This window comes from Mus musculus, chromosome 17 (assembly GCF_000001635.26).
Source record: "Mus musculus strain C57BL/6J chromosome 17, GRCm38.p6 C57BL/6J".
NCBI lineage: Eukaryota > Metazoa > Chordata > Mammalia > Rodentia > Muridae > Mus > Mus musculus.
The window spans coordinates 25,946,379-25,962,476 of NC_000083.6; the positions used below are offsets into that span (position 1 = coordinate 25,946,379).

The following is a 16,098-nucleotide window of genomic DNA, read 5'->3' on the forward strand; positions in this document are numbered from 1 at the left end:
TAGGGGTGTTTGAAGGTGGTTTCTATTTTAATGTCCACAACTCTGTTCAATAAATAAATCATGACCTTGCTATGTCCATGTGAACACATAGGTAAGTCTCTACCACGGGCTGGTGGGGGAGTCTGGGTGGGCGGCGGTTATCTGTTCAGAACACATGCATACTGACACTGGACAGGCCCAGACAACGGGGCCCAGGTCAGGGAGAGGAACCCATACTCTATGGTGGCTGTGAACAGAAGTCAGCACTTGGGAGGATCTGTAAGCTCGGGGTATCTTTAGGGGTCTGGGAGCTGCCAGCTCCAAGCCGATTACCCCAGCCACTACCAGGAATGACAGGGTCCTCGGGGGCCTGGAGGGGGAGGACAGGAGGAGGGACACTGGAGTCAGCCTCACACTTGGTGGTGCGGCTCGAGAAAGACTCAAGTACTGGACCCAGTATGCTGGAGGGCTCTGAGGTCCCCCTGGCCAGCACAGGGCCTGGATCATGCAGCCTCCAGGATTCTGAGGGTGCCTCAGTTCCCTTGGTAGGTACCCGCTTCACTGAGAGGTCCAAGGGTGTGTCCAGTGGACGAGCAGCCCGGGCCAGCGCCTGATGGATAGTGAACAGCTCCCGGCGAATCTTGCCAAGCTGCTCCCGAAGAGGTCTGGGGGCTAGACCCCCAGCTGGTGCCAGCTGCCCCAAGCACTGCTCCACTCTGGCATAGTCACCAAAGGCCTGGGTCAGGTCCTCTCCCACTGGGACTGTACTTCCTAGCCCTTGGCCTTGTGGATGCTGCAGAAGGTGGAACTCAGGACCTGAGGCCTCAGGGTCACCTGGCTCCTTGTCCTCAGGCCAGAGTAAGAGGGAGGAGCCTGTCGGCAGGCTGAGAAGAAGAAGCCAGTTAGAAGGCTATCCTTGCCCTTAGTGTCTGTCCCTCTAGCCCTAGAGTATCTTCTGCTCAGTTTTACCCATACCCCAGGGAAAATAAGAGCTCCAGTGTAAACAGGGCTATCTGGTATCAGGTCCCTCTGCCTGAAGTCTCTACTCTAGTGAGTTAGGTGAAGATGGCCTAGCCTCCCACCCAGCCCACCCCTAACACCCCCAGGCTAGGACCCAAAACTCCTGATACTCACCTGCTCTGACAGCCAAATTTTGCCAGGTTCAAGGGGGCCTTTGGGAGCTCAGGCATGTTGCCCGTGGGCAGCCTCTTCTGCGGGTTGCTCTGAGTCACTCTCCCCAGCTCTCCTTCATGCCCTGGGTCTCTGGAAGTACCATGGGGCCAGGGTCCCCCGGGCCCTGGCACAGGCACCTTCAGCAGCCCAGGAGCAGACAGAGCCCCAGGAGGCCCCTTGAGGGGCACAGAGGACTTGGCAGGGGCAGCCCTGCCTGATGATTGTCCTAGGCTGTGTTCTAGTAGTAGTGGGTAGTACAGGCGGGGGGCCAGGCCTGGACGCTCGGGTGTCTGTGGGGCTGGGAAGGCTGTGGGGGGCAGCAAAGGGCTTGCTGAGGCCAAGAAGGGCATGTGGGCTGCAGCAGCAGCCAGTGAGGGCCCCAGATAGGAAAAGAGGCCTGGGCCAAGAGGGTAGTTGACACCCAGCAATGATAAGTGGAGGCTCTGGGCTTCAGGGAACTCACCCTGGGCAGGTGGTGGGTAGCAGGGGACACTACTCTCAGAGCCTGGGGTTGAAGCTATAGTCCCTAAAGTCCCACTCAGCATGCCACCACTCAGTCCTGGCTTCCATGACTCTGCCAAAAGGCCACTGGTGCCTGGACCCTTCCGGATGGGTCTAGCCAGTGGGGGCAGTGACCCTGGCGACTCCTCTGGTCCAGGTTTGGGGCCCCTGCCAGAACGACGCTGGGAAAAGCTGTCAGTGACAATGAGATCTGGCTCAGTTGGCTTGCTACTAGGGTCTGAGAAGTCTGTGGAGCAGTTGGGGGTGGGCACCCGAGGCCTGGGTGAGGGGGGCGCACGGCGGCATGCCCAGTCAGGGGAGTCTAACAGTAGAGAGAGGGAGTCTTTGCAGAGGCTGTACTTCATGTGGTTATAAAGATGTGACTTCTCCAGGCAGGTGAAGGGGCACTGGAAGCACTTATAGTTGTAGGGTTTGCCCCAGGGCCGTGGGATATAATGTGGCTTCTTGGGCTTCCGTGACCGTGCCCTTGTCCCCGTGCCCACTCGGCATGAACCTGCCTCTCGAGACATGGCAGCCTGCTAGCAGGCAAGCCCAGGTATCATGGCCACCTGCAGATAGGAAAGACAAAGACCCAGTTAACACCAAGCCCTGGCACTCTCTGCTCTTCGTTGCTAGGGGTCCCTGCATCAGAACCCATGAAGCCACAGTCCGCCCTGCCCCAAGGCCTCTGACCTTTGTTCTTTAGCCTCTGACCTTTGTTCTTTAGCCTCTGATCTTTGTTCTTTAGTTGTTTTTTTTTTTAGATGTTTATTTATTGTTATACATAAGTACACTGTAGCTGTCTTCAGACACCAGAAGAGGGCATCAGATCTCATTACGGGTAGTTGTGAGCCACCATGTGGTTGCTGGGATTTGAACTCAGGACCTTTGGAAGAGCAATCAGTGCTCTTATCCACTGAGCCATCTCACCAGCCCGACCTTTGTTCTTTAGACCTTTCATTCTTTTGAGAGGGGATATGGTGGCACTAGTCTGTGATTCCATAATTTGGGAAGCTGAGGCAGGGGGGTTGCTGTGAGATCCAGGCCATCCAGAGCTACACAGTGAGATTCTGTAAAAAGAAAAGGAATCAGGAGGCAGAGGCAGGCAGATTTCTGAATTTGAGGCCAGCCTGGTCTACAAAGTGAGTTCTAGGACAGTCAGGGCTATACAGAGAAACCCTGTCTCGACCCCCCCCCCCAAAAAAAAAGAAAGAAAGAAAAGGGGGGGAGAAAATAGAGGCAGCTAGGCATTCTGATCCAGGTAGACATAGATAAGCTTGCAAGGTAAGGATGGTCTTGGGAGGACCTAGAGGTCATTGCTAAGAAAGTATAGTTTAGGGCTGGAGAGATGGCTCAGAGGTTAAAAGCACTGATTGCTCTTCCAGAGGTCCTGAGTTCAAATCCCAGCAACCACATGGTGGCTCACAACCGCCCGTAATGAAATCTGATGCCCTCTTCTGGTGTGTCTGAAGTCAGCTATGGTGTACTTAAGATATAATAAATAAATATTTTTTTAAAAAAGTATAGTTTATCTGAAATTAAGTTTTGTTTTGTTTTTTGAGACAGGGTTTCTCTGTATAGCCCTGGCTGTCCTGGAACTCACTTTGTAGACCAGGCTGGCCTCAAACTCAGAAATCCACCTGCCTCTGCCTTCTGAGTGCTGGGATTAAAGGTGTGTGTCACTACGCCCAGCTCCAAAATTAAGTTTAACTGGATGTATTTTATTTACCAAGTGACCCTGTACAAATCCCCACTGCTGGGGCCCAGTTGGCCCTGCAGGCCAGTTTCTGGGATAACTGGTCTCCATTTAGTCTCTACTCTTTGCACCAGGCAGTACCCGCTGAGCATTTGGTAAGAGAATGAGAGCAGCCATGTGTAGCAAGAGCCACCAGTCTGATGGCCCTCTAGAAACACTTCCTTGGTTGAGCCACCTGCCCCTACCAGAAACTGAAGCAAATCACCGAGATTAGAAACCAACAGAAACTTTGAGATCTGACTAACACTACATGTGCACAAATGTGTGTGAAAGTGCATGTGTGTAACCCGAGCCGGCTAGTGAAGTGCCAAGTTCACACTGGAGGTCTCTTAGGGGGTTCAGCCACACATGAGGCAAATCCAGGCTGGGGGGAGTGGATGTCACAGCATGGCCCCATGGCACAGCCACCTGCTCAACCCAGCTCCATCTGGGTGGCTTCAGGCAGGTCAGTGACTGAGCCTGCAGTGACCGTGCTCAGCCAAGACCCTCTTCTCCTCACGTCCTGCACACTGGCTCAGAAACTTCTCCCTTCACTCCATCTGGGCCACCACCTGGGCTGTCCACTCTCCCAGCACTCAAGCTTGTGTATGGTGGGTGTGCACATAGGCTTTGGGTGTGTGCATACAAGCGTGCAAGATTCCCAAGGAATCCTTGTTCTACACCTAAAGGAACAGCTCCTGCATGGTTGAGCTAACCAGGCACAGGGTGTGCCACAAAGGACACGCACATCCACACCACTTCCCACTCAGGATGGATGTGCCTCTTCACGACAGTATACCTACATTACAGACTATGCCCGAAAACACATGAAGACATGACTGGTAACTCACACTTGGTCACAAACTCATCATGGATGCAGACATACATGTGCCGCATGATTTGAACAGCAGGGACGGGAGCGGAAGGCAGTTGCTGAACTCAGCTCTCTTGCATGCTGGCCATTACACTTTGCCCATGATAGATATTCACCTTTAGTCCCACCTAAGATCAGGTGGGCACCCCTTAGGTAGACAGCTAGATGGGTGGAAAGCAGTGCATGCCAGAAGGCTGGGAATCACACAGAGTTCACATGGCCAGCCTGGGCTCTAGAGATGACTGAGCAAACATACATTGAGGGAGACTCAAAGGTTGGGTGGTGGATGCTGGCTCAGGAAAGGGTCAGGGGCCCCCTGGAGGGTTGCAGATCTAGCCTGGACTTGGCATGTATACAAGCAGTCTCTTCTGCCTGCATCCCGCCCCCCCCCCCCGCCACCTCACCCCCGCCCCCCTTCTGCAAGATGTGATGACAGATAGGCATGTGTGCTCAGGCAACAGAGGCGTCTGTGCAGGGGCCATCGATCACCCAGCCCTGGGAGCCACACAGCTGTGCGGATTGGTGCTACCGCTTAAACTAACCTCCCAGCCCGGACTAGGTGGTCCTTCTGGGGCCTTGGATCCAGGGGTTGGGGCTCCTCCTGTGCCTCCCTCCAGACCAGGCACCCGAGGTGCTGACCTCTCCAAGACCCAGAGGATGCTGGGCACTGGTCCAACACAGGGCACATCCCTACACTAGCCCCCACATACACAAAGGCACACTCATCCTGCCCGGCCCCAGCCCCAACCCCAACTAATGACCTGGCATGGGTTCCCTGGCTGCGTGCCTGGTCTGGAAAACTAATAGCTGGAAGGGCCAGCCCACCTATCCGTTGACCCTCTTGAGACTCAGTGTCCTACAGGGATGAGCGCGGGAGCTGAAGAGGATAGCTGGGACCCCAACACCTTTCTTTTGCCTCCCCGCTGCGGGCGCCGCCCTGACGAGCCCTCACGGTGCTGGGATCACAAGCAGCCCTTTCTATGCATCCGTCCAGAGCCGGAGCCCCAACTTCGCGGGAAGTGCCGCCCGCTCACCTTACCGCGTCCGCCGAACCGAGCCTGCGGCGTCTGCTAAATGTGCGCCAGGCAAAGGGTCAAACTTCCTACTTGCGAACACCGCGGGGTAACCGAGGTCCAGAGCTAGAAGCGGCGGCAACTCCACGGCGCCGCCGCCTCCTCCCGCGTTCCCCGACGCCGACTCGCAGGCGCCCACCAAAGTTGGCAGAGAAGCGCGTGCGCCACGGCGCGAGCTTCCAAACGCAGCGACCTCCGACCGGGCTGGGCGCGGGAGGCGGGACACTCTCAGCCGCAGACGACTCCCACCTCTTAGCACACTGCCCTGCGCACTCACCGGACGCGCTGGGACTGCTCCTGGAGGGAGCGAGGCCGGACCCGCCACAGTGCCGCAAGAGATTGGAGTGGCGCGCAGGTGCGGGGCCGAGTGAGGGGCGCCTGGCACCGTCCCCGCCCCCGACGCCTGCAGGCTGCCGCGGGGGTGCGTAGAGGCAGCCAAGTCTCCCGGGTCCCCGCAGCGGCAAGAGGGGGCGTCAGCACGCATCAGTCAGGGCTCTGGCCCCTGACAGCCGCCTGCCCACCCAAATCAGGGCCTTGGGGCTGAACCCTAGGACAGGGAGCCTCCAGAGCGGACTAGGAGAGGCCAAAGCCCGGAGCTCAGGCGGTGGAGTCTATATCTCCTTGCCAGCTTCCACTGGGCAAGCCAGGGAGCCTATGTAGTTCTTTTACTCCAAACAGGAGGCGTCTCCCACACCCCTTGCTCTACCCGCTGATGGTCACTATGCACTGACACCCCTACCCCTGGATACATCCTGCCATTCCCAGCCCCCACTCTTCACGTCCTAAGAGGTTCCTCCCTGCTTTAGGAGATCCAGTGCCAGTGCCCACTATCGGAAGGGCCTCATCCCCACTGGTGGCTTCTCCTGGAAGGGCTATGGGGTGACAAAGGACCCAGGAGGGTTTGGAATGCCGAGCACACAGTGAATGCTGGAACTCCCTTCCCTGTAATGTCTTCATGGCCAGAACTGCTCCTGGGTTGTCAAAACTTAAAATCTGGGCTCACACTTCTAGCCAGATCCCAGGGAAATTTGCGTAATTGTAATTGGTGAGTTCCAGGGGTGCATGTGGGCATGGCTCCCTCCCTCCCTCCCTCCTGCTCTCTCTGTCTCTGTGTGTCTGTCTGTCTCTGTCCGTCTCTCTGGAGTCAGCCTGTGACTGGGGAGGATAACTTAGCCCAGAGGTGTGCTGCATGGTTTTTCAAGCATAGAAGGGTGATTGTTGCCCCAGGCTTGCCCTGTGGAGGCTGAGGTCCAAAGACTCTTGGGACCCTAAGGCTCGTCCAGGCTCACTACTGGTTCCTAGGATTTCCCCAGTTGAGATTTGTGGAAGAAGTGAAATCTCTCTAGGGATTCTGGGTTGGTACACAGGGCAGTCATAGGGTTCAGGGCAACAAGCATCAGTACTTCTGGTCCCATGTCTGTGTGGCAGACATAATGGCCAGGGCTCAGCTGTTGGCCAACGCTCAAAGGTTACTGCCGGTTAAGGAGCAGGGCCTCTCCAGTCTAGTTTCCTTCTGTCTCCATGCCACCTTCCTCAAAGGCAGCCCACTCCCAACTGAGGGACATCCAGAGCTGGAAGTGGTGTTACGTATGAATTGTACAGCATGCTCCTTTCTGCCTGCCTGGCTCAGCTAATCAGCTGACCATGCAGGTGGCCTGGGGCCGGGAGACAGCTTGAATGGCCACTGTGCCAGTAGTCCTAGGGCCAGAAGACCAGCTCCTCATGGGCACTAACTAGAAATGAGTGCAGAGTCAGGTCACTGTGAGACAAGGAGAGTAGGGACACTAGGCATGGCCCTTTTTCTTTTCTCAAGGACACCTCTGTACTCTAGCGATCCTCTTTTTGGGAATTAGGGAATAGGCTGTCTGCCAATAGGGGCAGGCTGGAGGATGTGACCACTGTCCAGAGGAGGCCTGGCTCTGGCATCCAGGGAGTAAAGCCCGGTGTAGCTCAGGTGACTGAGCCTGTGGCCTGTGGAAGAAACCAAGAGGTCTGCCATGTGGCATCTCACTTATGAGGTTGACAGCCCTAGGGATGATCACTGCCTAGGCCAGCTCTATGGAGGCCCGGAGAAGTGAGACAGATAGATATCCAGAATGGGAAAAGTGGGAGGGAAGTGGAGGGCCCACATGCCCCGCAGTACCACCTTTTATAGGCCTTTTTAGAAATTTGAGTGAGAGGAGAGGAAGAGACCTAATCAAACAAAGCCAAAACCAAAAACCCAAAACAACCTCAAGGTATTTTTCTATTCTTTTTTTTAAAGAATAATTTATTAATTTTATGCATATGAGTACACACTGTAGCTGTCTGTAGCTGTCTTTAGACACATCAGGAGAGGACATTAGATGCCATCACAGATGGTTGTGAGTCACCATGTGGTTGCTAGGAATTGAACTCAGGACCTCTGGAAGAGCAGTCAGTGCTCTTAACCACTGAGCCATCTCTCCAGGCAGATATCTTTCCCCTGGAGATATATTTGTGCTTCCTAGACTCCTGAGCTCTGGGCTTGCTCATGTAGGTCTGGAGAGCTTGACAGTGTGTGTCTGACAGTCGTCCACCTCCTGCCTAAGGGGCTTGCAGGCACATACAGCCTTTCGTGATTGCCCTTTCCTCTCCTTCCTCACACGAGGACTCTTCTTGGGCCTTCTATCCAACCCTTTGGGAGTTGGGGACCATAAGCTCTAGGAGATGGCCATACCTCCTGATGGGTGGCTGAGGCCCCATAGCTTTGTGTTTGTGTTTCTGCTTGTCAGTCTGTTATCTTTTTTTTTTTTTTTTTGGTTTTTCGAGACAGGGTTTCTCTGTGTAGCCCTGGCTGTCCTGGAACTTACTTTGTAGACCAGGCTGACCTCGAACTCAGAAATCCGCCTGCCTCTGCCTCCCGAGTGCTGGGATTAAAGGCGTGTGCCACCCGGCCTCTGCTTGTCAGTCTGAACCTGAGACCCTGCCCACATTCCCTAAGCAGCAGCCCTCTCTGCTCAAGAGTAGAGAGCACCCCCCGCCCCCCCCCCCCCCAGTCTTAGGCCACTCTTAGGTCCTTCACTAGGACAGGGACCAGGTATTCTTTCCTGGTGTGGGCTTTGCCTTTACCCTCAGCTGGAGACTTACTTATTTCAGTCACTAACCTCAGCTTGATCTGCCCATGGCTGCCCACCTGTCACCTCTGTTAGCATTGGCCCTGTGTGTGCTGGGAGCCTGTGTGTGCTGGGGGCTTGTGTGTGCTGTGTGCCTGTGTGTGTTGGGGGCCTGTGTGTGCTGTGTGCTGTATATGCTGGGGGCCTGTGTGTGCCGGGGGCCTGTGTGTGCTGGGGACCTGTGTGTGCAGGGGGCTGTATATGCTGGGGGCCTGTGTGTGCTGTGTGCTGGGGGCCTGTGTGTGCTGGGGACCCGTGTGTGCTGGGGGCCTGTGTGTGCTGTGTGTTGGGGGCCTGTGTGTGCTGGGGACCCGTGTGTGCTGGGGGCTGTATATGCTGGGGGCCTGTGTGTGCTGTGTGCTGGGGGCCTGTGTGTGCTGGGGGCGTGTGTGTGCTGGGGGCGTGTGTGTGCTGGGGGCCTGTGTGTGCTGTGTGCTGGGGGCCTGTGTGTGTTGGGGGGCCTGTGTGTGTTAGGGGCCTGTGTGTGCTGGGGGCCTGTGTGTGCTGTGTGCTGGGGGCTTTTGTGTGCTGGGGGCCTGTGTGTGCTGTGTGCTGGGGGCTTTTGTGTGCTGGGGGCCTGTGTGTGCTGGGGGCTGTGAGCTGGACCCTGCACTGTCTCAGACACTCCCTCAGCAAAACATGTAGGGGCTGGACTGGCTAGTATTTCACCATGGGCAGAGGGACAGTGGATTGAGCTAAACAGGGTCTAAAGCCTGTGCACAGAGGACTCCATGGACTGACAGCTAACGTGAAGCTCTAGAGGAGGTCAGTGTCACAGAGCGCCACACCACGGCTCATTTTGTACCCTATGAGCACAAGACATCTAGAGTCCATGTGAAATCGCCCTTCCAGAGAGAAAGATATCTTTGGGGTTTCATCTCTCTTGTACATTCAAAGTGTCCTTGGGGACTGTAGGCAGGCTGAGGACTTGACTGCAGAGATGGGATCATGCCTGAAGTTCTGTACCAGCTGGAGATTGCAGGTTTTGATGGCCCCAGAAAGCTGCAGTGTAGGAGTACACAGTATAGGAGAGGCAGCAGGATCTGGAGACTACATAGGGCTGTGGAGGGGACGACGTGGGTGGGGCCAATAAAGGGGCCATAGAGAAACCTAGGAAGTCTTCTCCCGGAGGTCTGAGTCATCTATTCCTGGACATGCTGGCTTATTCAACAACCTGGATTAGAAAAGGGCTACCACTATGTCCTGGGAAACTGGATGGGTGACACTCCAATATTCCCTGGAGGATCTGAGCCAGGTGTCTTGTGTGTGTGTGTGATGTTTGTAAACTCCCTATGTGTGTTGGGGGCCTGTGTGTGCTGTGTGCTGGGGGCTGTATATGCTGGGGGCCTGTGTGTGCTGGGGACCTGTGTCATGGGAGCATGGGAACATTCCAGCTGGACAGGGGCTTCTTCCTTTAGAGGTAGCAGCCGGCCTGTCCAGGTGGATGGGACAAGCTCAGGCTGCCAAGGCCCCCACCCGGTCTCTGAGCCTGGCACTGGTTGAGCAGTGCCTGGGGCCGACAGCAGCCATATGTTGGGAAGTGGAGCTGTGTGCGGTGCTCTGCGGCCCCCGGGGCCAGCCTTCCTGGGCCTGTCACAGATGATTTTCCCTGCCTGAATGGCAGGCAGGATGGCGGGTGGGGCAGTGGGGGGCCTGTGAGCTGTCCCTATGTTTAGGCCCTCTACTGCTCTCAACACTAGGGTTTTTACTACTCCTGGAGTAATCCAAGAGCTGGGCCTCAGCTTTGAAGTCCCCACAATTTCACTGAATGAACCCTGTGGTGGGCACCCCTTTTAACTTGGGGTTCAGGAAATTTCTGGTTGGTCATCAGGAACCTCCTGATTGATTGTGGGTGGTGGCCAGGGGTCCACACCAGGCTGTTGTGCGCCCCAGGCAGGTAGAAGAGGGCTGGGAGCTGAAGCCCTGTCAGCCCAGCGCTCAGAGCTCTGCGCAGGGAGGCAGGGAGGCCATGGCTAATTTGTACACTAAGTGCTTCTGACAGGGATGCCTCGCAAGTGAGAACATGCCATTGCCCGCCCTGGGAAGGCCACAACGGCTAGCAATGAAGACAGTAGGCCCAAGAGAAAGGACCAGAGGGACACAGGGCCAATGAGGACTAGGGATTTGAGGGAAACCAAGAACAGGTTGATGGCTTCTAGAACTGTCGACATAGAAGCATGGGAAATGCTGTGAAGATGAGGTGGTCACAGACAAGGCCCGTGAGCCTTACAACCCCTGTGTCCACTGTGCTAGTCACTAATCCTGTTGCTCTCTTGGGCTTTGTGACGTCCTGCACAGGACACAGGACAATCTACCAAAGTCTAGCCTAGCCTGCTGAGACTGGAGTGTAAAGTCTGCTTTGACCAGTCAGCACTACCTCCCTTCTCTAGGCCTTTTACCCTAACCAGAATCAAGTAGCCTTTTGAGGAGGCCCAGCCCCCTCCCAATACTAGTCCAAGAGTTTTACTTATGTGTACAACTCCCCTCTGAATGCCCCCCAGCTCCCCCTCCCCCATATGCTGGGGTCCACATGGAGGGGAAAGGGAAGGTAAACGTTTGCTGAGACTAACCAGAGTGGATGAACATGCAGTGGCTGGACCTCCATCTTGCCCTGAGAAAATCCTGGCCTTTCTCTTGAGTTGTTTTGGGGGCTGGAGTTGCACAGGCCAGTGTGGTGGGTACCAGGTGAGTAGGGCAGAGGAAAGGGGTCTCTAGAGGAGCTGGTCTTTGGCTGCCAAAGATGCCCAGAACTGGCTCCTGCCAAAAGTGCCCCTCCACTGTAAGAGGTCCAGCCTGGTGCGCAGCCGCATAGGGGCAGGGAAGGCGCTGTGGGCGGCGAGGTGAGATGTGTTGTGGCAGCTGCCCCGCTGCCCGAGGCCCGCCTGGAGCGAACACTGCTGGTGGCTTTAATTGCTTTCACATTCGATGGGTTGGCCTGTGACAGGCCTCTTACGCAGTGCACTCTGGACGTGAACCCCCAGCCCCCGCTTGCCCAGGGGCATCCTCCAGCTCCTGAAGGGGCCTGGGCTGCTGGCCAGAGATGGGCTGAGCAGCTTAGCGTCACCTGTGATATGAGATGTGCCCAGCCTGAACCAAGCTGGGAGGGGACACAGCACACCAGCCAAGAAGAGAGCAGCAGCTACAGCCTCACTCACCCTCTGGCTCCATCTGCTCCTTCTTGGTGACTGATGGATTTAGACAGCCTTCATCCCCCCCAGTGCAGGGAGGAAAAAAAATACTCACATACACATTGTCCTGCCTACTATGTTGGTCCTTCCTGGCTGTGGGGCTCAAACCCTGGAGATGGGCTCCAGCCTCTGTTACACCTGTATGTTCACTAATGCTTGAGGAGTCTGGCTGGGTCATGGCTCACCTGACCCTTAGGCAGAAGCAAGAACTGTCACCTTACAACCCCTGGTATTCCTCTGGAGTTTATCCAGGTTTATCCACCCTGGCCTTTGGAGGAACCTGTTTCTGTGTGTGTAGGTACTGGAAGGGTGACAACAGAATGCAAGCTTCTTACAAAACAAAACACTTTTATTTGGTCCGTGGAGCCTGAGTGGAAATGGCCTATGGGGTGCATCATCGAACAAGGAAGGGACTGACAGCTGATAAAATAGTCTCTGTGTTCGAAGAGCTGGTCCTATTTACAGGGTTAAAAATATTCACAGCTCAGAGTAAAAGGAGGCCCAGAGGGAAGGGGAATGTTTCTCTAGGTATAAAAACCCTAGCAAGCCCCATGGAGGCAGGGACAGTGGGCTTGGGAGCTGCCCCTACCTAGGGGGCTGCACAACAGTGGCCCAGGAAATGACTCAGGCGTCCATGTGGCAGGTAAGGGCTCTGATTTTGACAAGCAGCTGAGGGAATGCTGGGCAGGTGGGCAGCTTGGCTCCCTCATCTAGGGGAGGGAGTAGTCAGTCACACCTTACATGTGCCTGTGATAGGACCGGAGTAGGGGGTATCCCTCTTTGTGGACAGACTGAGGCCATGGGCAGAGCTGACTGTGGCCAGGGAAACTAAGGACAAAGCACTTCTCCAGACAGCAGGGCTGGGACTGGCTCCTGTCCTGTGGCTCCATCATGGCTTCGATCCTGGCAGGTGCTCCAGGAATTGCATAGTGTTGCAGGAGGTGTAGCTGTCCCCAAGCCCTGGCCGATGGCCACCAGGCATCTGCTTCCTGCAATGCACTGCTCATATGCCAGGGCTATCAGGACCCTGATCATTAGGGCAGGGAGCTGGGCTTGGGAACAAACAAGGGGAGCAGCAGCAGATCTGAGCCCCACAAAGGGTTGCCCAGGTTCTCACGGCGAGCAGGGCATGGCCTCTAAAACCCGGACTGGTTCTGCGAACATTTATCTGGGCTGCCTCTCCATAATAAGTGACCCCATATTCACAGGGCCGCCCCCTTTGGGCCTTGGCCATCTGAAGCTGTCCCCAGGGCTCAAGACAGAAGTACTGGAATGAAGCCCACCCGGTTCGAGGTATTCTGCATGGCAGCTGGGAGGCCTGGTGGGGTACTGAGGGTACTTGGGGTGGGATAGGAGGGGAGGGAGGCCCAAGGGAGGCTGCACCCTGTGGCTGGCGGCTCCCTGGGCAGGGTCCTGAGATTCTGGTTCAAGCATCCTCCATTGGGGGTCTCCCTCATAAAGTGCATGTAGGGGGGCAGGTGGGTAGATCTGCACACAGCCCTTGCCCTAGGGAACTGCAGTCACAGTGGCCGGGGTCCATGTAGGCCGGCCACATCAGGTGTGAGTGGGGGGCTGTGGGTACCCCTAGAGGCTGTCCAGTCACTGAGGAAGGCCTGGGCTGCCTTGCGATGTGCCAGGCGATGGGTGATAGAGAATCCAGCATTGCCTTCCAGCTGAGACAAGATCACCAGGACCTGCCTGCAGGAGAGGGCTGATGAGGACCAGTGGAAGAGCAGGGCCTAGGGTAGGCAAGAAAACAGCAGGTACCCACCTGTGCAGGGGTGGTACACTGTCCTGGGTGCGCAGGCTGCCACGTGTGGACACCACATTGAAGCTGTCGGTGCAGTCACATTGCACATGCAGGTAGGACTTGGGGTGCCGGTTCTCCACTACCACGATGAGTCCCGCCCAGCCATGAGTCAGGTAATAGCAGGTCATGCCCTCTCGACCCTGGGCACAGGCACAGGGTGGGTGGGCCAGGGCTGGTGGTTGCCCACCCTCTGCCCTCCCCCATCAGGACCCCACCCACCTCATGCCGCTCGCCCCGGCTCTCAGTGAGCAGGATGATGGCATCGGCCAGTGTGGTTGGCTGCGCCTCCACCGGCTCCACCATGACCAGCCTGGAGCTGTACACTGCGAGTACGTGGCCGGGTGGCTCGGGGGCACCTCGGGGGACCCCTGCTGAGGGGCTGGAGGCTGTGGGGGGTGTGGATAAGGGAGCCAGCAGCTTTCCCGTGGGTGGGCTTTGGGGCTCGGAGGTTGGGAAGGAGGGTGTGGGCCTCATCTGGCTGGGGCCCTTACCCTGGGCAGGGGGCCCTGGTGGAGCAGGGTTCCAGTGGTTGAAGGCACAGCATACCACAGCATACTCCCCAGGCTCCAGCATGACATCACAGTTCACAAACTTCTTAACAGCACGTTTGCTGTGGGCCAAGAGGCGGCCCAGGCTCAGGCGGCCACCAGTGCCAAAAGTGGCCCGGAACACTAGGATGCACAGATCCAGGAGGTGGCTGTCTACTGAATCCGAGCGCCTGAGGGCCAGAAACAATAGGCTGGGTGCTCATGTGGCCACAGCCATGGACTCCTAGCTTGGTATAGTGGCCATCCTGTTACCTACCTGCTGCCCTCCTGGAAGAGGGCAAACTCCAGTGAGGCACGCTCCAGCACTGTGAGTGCTGTCACACCCACAGGCCCACCGGCAGTGCTTGGGAAACAGCCCTGAACCCGTGCCTCTTGCCAGTCTGAGTGCACCTTGCAGATGTCCACAGAGTCGAAGTACCTAAACAGTGAGGGAAAGAGTGACTGAGCAGAGCACAACCCAATGGGGCTGCTCTGGGGTGCCCTGCTCACTCACACCAGGGCCCTTGGTGCTCAGCTTCTAGCACTCATAGCAGGCTGTCTCCTACCACTCCCTCCCTGCCCCAGGAGCCCCAGCATCTTTCCAGAAAAGGTTCTCTGGCCAGGAGGCAAGCCTCTAGGCTGCTGCTCTGTTGTGGTTTGTATGTGAAGTGTCTGCTCCCCAGCTGCTGGGGCTACTGCAGCCAGGAGGGAATTAACCTCATTGGTGGGTGAAGCCATCAGTGAGTTCATAGTTGAATGGAAAAGCTATCGAGAGGTGGTGCCTGGTTGAAGCAAGCAGGAAACAGAGGGTATACATGGCTCTTCCTGTCTGTCTCTGCTTCTTGGAGGCGATGGGATGAGCAACTTTGCTCTGCCACATCCTTCTGCCTCACCATATCTAAAGCAATGGAGTTAGCTGATCATGTGCTGAAACTTGGAAGCCACGAGTGAAATACACACACACACACACACACACACACACACACACACACACACACATATATATATAAATAAAGATGGGAATTCATAAAGCCCAGGCTGGCCTGGAACTCACTAAGTCCTTCAGGAACAACTTGGGATCCTCCTGCCTCAGCCTCAGGCATTGGAACACTAGGATTACAGTGGTGTGCTACTAGTTTTAAATTGTTCCTCTCCAGTGTGTGTCACAGTGAAGCAAACTGACTCATTTTCTGGACACCACAAGAAGCAGAATGACTTACACAGAGCTCCTTGGGTAGACCAGGAGCTGCCATTCAGAGGCCTGCAGGAGCTGGGACCCAGACAAGCTGCTTATCTAGACCAGCTCCCAGATGCTCTAGCCACAGGATGGGTGAGGCATGCAGGTACCTGATAAAGTCACTATACTCCATCCAGAAGACACCCTCACTGCTGCCGTGTGGCATGAGCTCAGCTCGCAGGTGCCCTGGCCAGTGTGGCCACTCATCTGACCAACTGCCATTCCAGGAGAAACGGCCCCATGGGTTCCGGAGTCGCAGGAGCCTGTGGATCACAGGACTGAGAACCAAAGCTGTGTGCCTTGTGCCAACACACTTATCCACCCTCAGCCAATTGGGCCCCTACCTGGAGCCCTGAACATCACGAACATCCAAGACAGAGTAAGCATGGCGGGGGCGCAGACCCAGGCTCTCGTAAGCAGCATCATCTACCTTCATGTTACCTCCCCCGCAGGACGCACCCATGAGGAACCTGTGTGGGCAGAGTAACCCCTGGCTGATGAAATGGATGGACAGCAGGGGAGACCGCCCTCCTTGAATATGCGGTGTGCTGTGACCCACATGACACATGCTTTCAGGAAGTACTGGCCCACTCTGGATGAGGTGAGAAGGCATGGGCTGGAGCAACTTGGGCTTCTGAAGGCTTAGGCCTGAAGCGGTGGGCAGGAGTACTGCCCAAGTTCAGCTGTAGGTATGGATTTTAGAATCCTCTCTCAGGCCCAGGGCTTCTGTAAGTCTTTGGATCTATACTCTCCTAGGCCTTGGGAGAGGGATGTCAAGGTTCACAAAGCTGCCCAGGATATTGTGTCTCAGAACACCTCTTCCCACTCCTTAGGGTCCCTCTGTGGACTCTTGCCTGTCTTTTCCTA

General features: G+C 56.1%; 2 protein-coding genes and 1 long non-coding RNA gene across 18 annotated transcripts in view; 1 reads left to right on the forward strand and 2 right to left on the reverse strand.

The window, feature by feature from the left end:
• On the reverse strand, window positions 1–6,195 carry A930017K11Rik (RIKEN cDNA A930017K11 gene). 3 transcript variants are annotated; one of them, XM_030249394.1, is made up of 3 exons: window positions 5,302–6,195; window positions 1,114–2,222; window positions 1–863 (listed from the first exon to the last, which is right to left on the reverse strand). In XM_030249394.1, exons 2-3 carry the CDS (start codon window positions 2,181–2,183, stop codon window positions 218–220), a joined length of 1,716 nt encoding a protein of 571 aa, XP_030105254.1. In that variant the 5' UTR covers window positions 2,184–2,222; window positions 5,302–6,195; the 3' UTR covers window positions 1–217. The 3 variants fall into 3 exon arrangements, with proteins under 3 accessions (XP_030105254.1, XP_030105253.1, NP_001344948.1); XM_030249393.1 differs by having other exon boundaries at window positions 5,297–6,195; NM_001358019.1 differs by having other exon boundaries at window positions 9–863; window positions 5,613–6,187.
• The window catches only part of D630044L22Rik (RIKEN cDNA gene D630044L22 gene), a 12,139-nt gene continuing 1,134 nt past the window's right edge, over window positions 5,094–16,098 (forward strand). Inside the window, exons 1-6 of the long non-coding RNA NR_152187.1 lie at window positions 5,094–6,380; window positions 12,866–12,950; window positions 13,331–13,796; window positions 15,152–15,337; window positions 15,459–15,610; window positions 15,684–15,832. This is a non-coding gene — a long non-coding RNA (RIKEN cDNA gene D630044L22 gene). The remainder of the gene's footprint in view (window positions 6,381–12,865; window positions 12,951–13,330; window positions 13,797–15,151; window positions 15,338–15,458; window positions 15,611–15,683; window positions 15,833–16,098) is intronic.
• Window positions 11,986–16,098, reverse strand: part of Capn15 (calpain 15) — a 27,511-nt gene continuing 23,398 nt past the window's right edge. For 3 of the 14 annotated variants that reach the window (XM_017317570.2, XM_006524607.3, NM_015830.2), the window contains 7 exons: window positions 15,576–15,701; window positions 15,342–15,494; window positions 14,272–14,433; window positions 13,959–14,185; window positions 13,687–13,853; window positions 13,429–13,607; window positions 11,986–13,355 (listed from right to left, as the gene is read on the reverse strand). In XM_017317570.2, the coding sequence (XP_017173059.1) occupies window positions 13,178–13,355; window positions 13,429–13,607; window positions 13,687–13,853; window positions 13,959–14,185; window positions 14,272–14,433; window positions 15,342–15,494; window positions 15,576–15,701 (1,192 nt within the window). In that variant the 3' untranslated portion in view covers window positions 11,986–13,177. Of the gene's footprint in view, window positions 13,356–13,428; window positions 14,186–14,271; window positions 14,434–15,341; window positions 15,495–15,575; window positions 15,702–16,098 lie in introns of all 14 variants that reach the window. The other 11 variants (XR_003952150.1, XR_003952149.1, XR_001782087.2 and 8 more) reach the window with 6 other exon arrangements.

Excerpts from the sequence above, each read along its gene's own strand:
- A930017K11Rik (XM_030249394.1), bottom strand. The coding sequence starts at position 2,183 with ATGTCTCGAGAGGCAGGTTCATGCCGAGTGGGCACGGGGACAAGGGCA. Across the intron at positions 864-1,113 it reads AAATTTGGCTGTCAGAGCAG|CCTGCCGACAGGCTCCTCCC; the intron begins GTGAGTATCAGG and ends TCTTCTTCTCAG.